The sequence below is a fragment of the Nilaparvata lugens genome, chromosome 9, assembly GCF_014356525.2.
Source record: "Nilaparvata lugens isolate BPH chromosome 9, ASM1435652v1, whole genome shotgun sequence".
NCBI classification, from domain to species: domain Eukaryota; kingdom Metazoa; phylum Arthropoda; class Insecta; order Hemiptera; family Delphacidae; genus Nilaparvata; species Nilaparvata lugens.
In genome coordinates, this window is record NC_052512.1 from 14,397,444 (window position 1) to 14,401,964 (window position 4,521).

Here is a 4,521-nt window from a genome sequence, read left to right on the forward strand (position 1 = left end):
GATCCTCGCTCAAAGGGCACAACGGCCGAGAGCTCAACACCGCCTCCACTTCAACCAACGCAGTATTCATCTCCTCATAGGTCGATAATTGATCGCCAATCACCTTTATCAAATGCGACTTGACCGATTTTATGTTGGCTTCCCAAATTCCACCGAAATTTGGGGAAGCAGCGGGAATGAATTTCCAATCCACTCAATAATCAGCCAGCTCATTAGTAATTGTATTTTGAAATTCTGACAAATCCAATAATTTCGCTAACTGTACCAGCTGTGCATGCACACCAACGAAATTTGTACCATTATCAGAATAAATTACACGGCAACGTCCGCGTCGAGATAAAAATCGGCGAAATGCTGAAAGAAACATCGGCGTAGATAAATCAGAAACCAATTTTATGTGCACAGCCTTTGTTGACATACAAACAAATAGACAAATGTATGCTTTGAGGATGAGTGGATTTCTGCGTCGAGCCATTGTGATGCGTACAGGCCCACCGTAATCAACACCACACTGTCCAAACGGTTTACTCTGGAGTACCCTGCATGCAGGCAAATCACCCATTTTGGGAGGTGTTATGCTAGGCCGACATCGGAAACACCTATTGCATTTTTGAATACGACTCTGAATGACCACACGAGCAGAAAATATCCAGAACCTCTGTCTTATTAATGACATTAATAGACGAGGATCAGCATGACAATTTTTTCAATGATAATGATCGACAAGAAGGGTGATGAAAGGATCACTCTTAGGCAAGACAATAGGGTGACAGCTGTCAAAATCCATGTCTGAGTTCGGCAAACGACCACCAACTCGAATTAACTCCTTGTCTATAAACGGTGACAAACGCTGAAATTTGAGGGAACAATCTTCACCCTTTCTAAGTTGAACAAGCTCACGTGGAAAATGAATTCTCTGTACGACTCTACACAAATATCTCTCCGCCGCATCGAATTCCAGTTCACCTGCTTTCGGCAATATTCGCACTGCCTTTAATACTAGTATCATGATACGAATATATGTAAAACTAGCTGTACCCTGCCACGCTTCGCAGTGGCACATTGTGATTGAATGTTTTTTTTTTTTTTTCTGTGGCCCCCACTATATATAAAATATGTGTTGGGAAACCACAAATATTATGCTTGTTAAATAAATTATGAACATCTGTGTTATGTGAGCTGTTAAATCTGGTTTATTGTGCAATTACAAAACTAAAAGGAAAAATAATGTTTATGTGAGAAATAAAATGAAAAAAAGCAAAATTTTTAGAAAAAAGAAATTAAAATGAGTAAATGAATACCTATATATAAAATAGAAAATTATTGATGGAAAATAATTAGATTCTAAAAAAAAAAAATATTTGAGAATAGTCTCTTAAAAAGGATTGATAAAAAAATGAATTAATAATATTCATAATATCTAGTTTGTAATAAGGTCTTCACTATAATTTATTCTATTTTCAATTATCCAAGTTTTTGTTTTTGCTTTAAATATATTAACCAGTACCATTTCCTTGATGTCCATTGGCAGCCTGTTGTAAATCTTCGGTCCTAAGTATGTGACTGTTCTCTGGGCGGCAGTTGTTGTCATCCTGGGGACTGCTAGATCAATATTCCTTCTTCGCGTGCTGTGGGTGTGGTCCATGTTGAGAAAGAACTGCGGGTTTTTCCTGATGAATGTGAGTAATTTGTGAATGTAAATTTGTCGGATGCTCAGTAGTTGGAGCTCTTCATATAGAGAATCTGAAGGGTAGAGTGGATGTTTCTGTCCCATTATTCTGAGGATGAGTTTCTGGACTTTAAAAACAGGATTGATATGGCAGAAATACGTAGCTCCCCATGCCAGGATTCCATATCTTGCTATTGACTCTACCAATGCGTGATATACAATTTTTAACGTATCCAGTGTGAGTATCTGTCGGAGTTGAATGAAACTGTAAACCAGTTTCCTGAGTTTTGTTGTTTGCTGTATGATGTGTTTGTCCCACCAAAGTAAGTCGTCTATTATAACTCCTAAATATTTTATATTATCTGTTCGTTCTACTGATGGACAATTGCAGTCTATGCGATTTATTTTGCAGTGATGTAACTTGATTGTATTTCGTACAGGTTTTTTGGAGTCCGTCAGTGAAAATGCTAGAAATTTAGTTTTTGATGAATTGAGAGTCAGGATATTACTGTGGAGCCAAAGTGTAATTTTTTCCATGCCTAATTCAGCGGTTATGAAAGTCTCGTTCCAGTTGTTGCCTTGAAATATCACAGCTGTGTCGTCGGCAAAGACAATAATCTTGCCACCAATGTCGAGTGAGCACAACTCATTGGCAAAGATGAGGTACAGTATCGGACCAAGAACTGTTCCTTGTGGCACGCCGAATTTTACAGGAAGGCCTTCTTCTGCACTCAGATTTTTCCCTATTCTCACTCTCTGTTTGCGAATGGTTGAGAAATGAGAAAAAACAAAGAATACATTTCATATAAGTTTAATTTTGCAATACTTGTTTATATACAATATTTTTTGTTTTTCCACTGTCTGCGTAAATATAAAGACTATCTGGTTTGCCGACTCGGGAACACGCAACATACAGTTGTCCATGTGAAAAGCAATCCACATCTAAATCTAGACCACACAATTCTAAAGATTGACCTTGAGCTTTGTTGATTGTGATTGCAAATGCCAATCGAATTGGGAATTGCAATCTTTTAAATTGAAATGGTGTATCGGTCGGGATCGTGGGTATTCGAGGAATGAGGACATCTTCACCTTTGAAAGGCCCTGTTAAAATCGTTGCTTCCACTACATTATTCATTAATCTCTTAACTGCAAGTCGCGTGCCGTTGCAGAGTTTTGGCTGATTAATATTCCGCAAGAGGATAATTGGCACACCTACTTTCAATTTCAATATGTGTGGTGGTATCCCTGGCAGATCAAGTGAGTTTAGAAATTCTGTTGGATAATTAACTACTTCATCAGCTTCCACAACAGTGTCTATCGACTTATATGTAGTTTCATCACTTTGAATACTGGATTGTATAACATTATTAAGTTGATAGACATCTTTATTCTTTGCGGCAAGGATAGCTCGTTCACTGAGCCAATCATGATTTCTATGATTTATCTGAATGTCAGGAAATACTTTTTCGATCAGTTCTTCTTTTGATGTAACTAAATTACAAAAATTATCGGGAAGTGATATTTGTCTAGACGTCTCATCGACTGGCAGCTGACCGTTTCCAATTTCCAGTAACTGTCGTGAGAATACCTCAGCTGATGGATCATTCTGCAACTGGACACGCATATTCGTAGTCAACTCCAATGTATGTACGTGCCGCCATAGTGTTGAATATTTCAGGCAAGCATTAATTTCGTCTGCTGGTGTCGATCGAGAAATTACAGGCAATGTTTGCCTAAAATCTCCTGCGAGCAATATCAATGCATTCCCGAATGGTTGAACGTTTCCACGCAAGTCTCGTAATGATCGATCAAGAGCTTCGAGCGATTTTTTATGTGCCATTGTGCATTCATCCCAAACAATTAGTTTACATTTTTGTAATACTTTTCCCATACCAGATGCTTTAGAAATATTGCACGTAGGAGTCTCAATGATTTGCATGTTTAATGGCAACTTTAGAGCTGAATGCGCAGTTCTTCCACCTGGTAACAATGTTGCAGCTATTCCAGACGAAGCAAGAGCTAAGGCTATATCACTTTTTGATCGAACCGTTGCTAGAATCAATCTAATGAGGAATGTTTTCCCAGTTCCTCCTGGCGCATTCAAGAAGAAGGTCCCCCCAACTCCGTCATTTATCATTTGCATTATGCGATCATAAATGCCTTTCTGTTCCCACGTTAATTTGGGAATGTTCGATTGGACATATACATCAAATGCAGCAGTCGCAGTTCGGGTTGGTGCTGGCATTCCTAATTGACTAAGAACTTTATTTGCAATAGCTAAGCACTTGTCCTCAATATTTATCAATGCTTCGTTGTAAATGGCTTCTGTAAATTCTAAGGTCATATTGGCATTTTCAAGGCGTACTCTATGCAAAATATCTTCAGCCATATGCGAACGATATCTTTCCCATAACTCTGTGGGAGATGAAGGAAAGCAAGCGGTCAATATAATCGCAAATAATGCGCGAATTTGGTTTGGATGTGCAGTGTTGCACGCGTCATTGATGCATATGTTCCACTGTTGGTCATTTTCTAATAAATTCAGAGCTTGACACGTAGCGCAAAAAGTGGCATGTGTGACGCCGTCAACTATTTTTAATTGCTGGAAAGATGTAGGACCAGGCACATTTACCAATAGCATGCGAAGGTAAAAACATTCATCTTGATTGGGATGCACTGTATAAAGTCTACCAATTGTATTTTCTTTGAAAATGCCAGGGTGACCGTTGACTGGCTCCCCTCGTTTGCGCCGTACAAATACTTTTCTAGTTACATTCCACGTGTAGTAAGAGGGAACTTCTGAATACATTAGTGTTCTGGCAAAAGCGTCTTCCTGGCATAAGGTGAAA

The 4,521-nt window shown here is 38.7% G+C and overlaps 1 protein-coding gene across 1 annotated transcript; it reads right to left on the reverse strand.

The window, feature by feature from the left end:
- Window positions 1-2,464: 2,464 nt before the first annotated feature.
- Window positions 2,465-3,556, reverse strand: LOC120353049 (ATP-dependent DNA helicase pif1-like). Its single transcript, XM_039435525.1, has one exon. The coding sequence runs from the start codon at window positions 3,510-3,512 to the stop codon at window positions 2,481-2,483; it is 1,032 nt and encodes a 343-aa protein (XP_039291459.1). The 5' UTR covers window positions 3,513-3,556; the 3' UTR covers window positions 2,465-2,480.
- Window positions 3,557-4,521: the final 965 nt, after the last annotated feature.

Excerpts from the sequence above, each read along its gene's own strand:
- LOC120353049 (XM_039435525.1), bottom strand. The coding sequence starts at position 3,512 with ATGGCACATAAAAAATCGCTCGAAGCTCTTGATCGATCATTACGAGAC.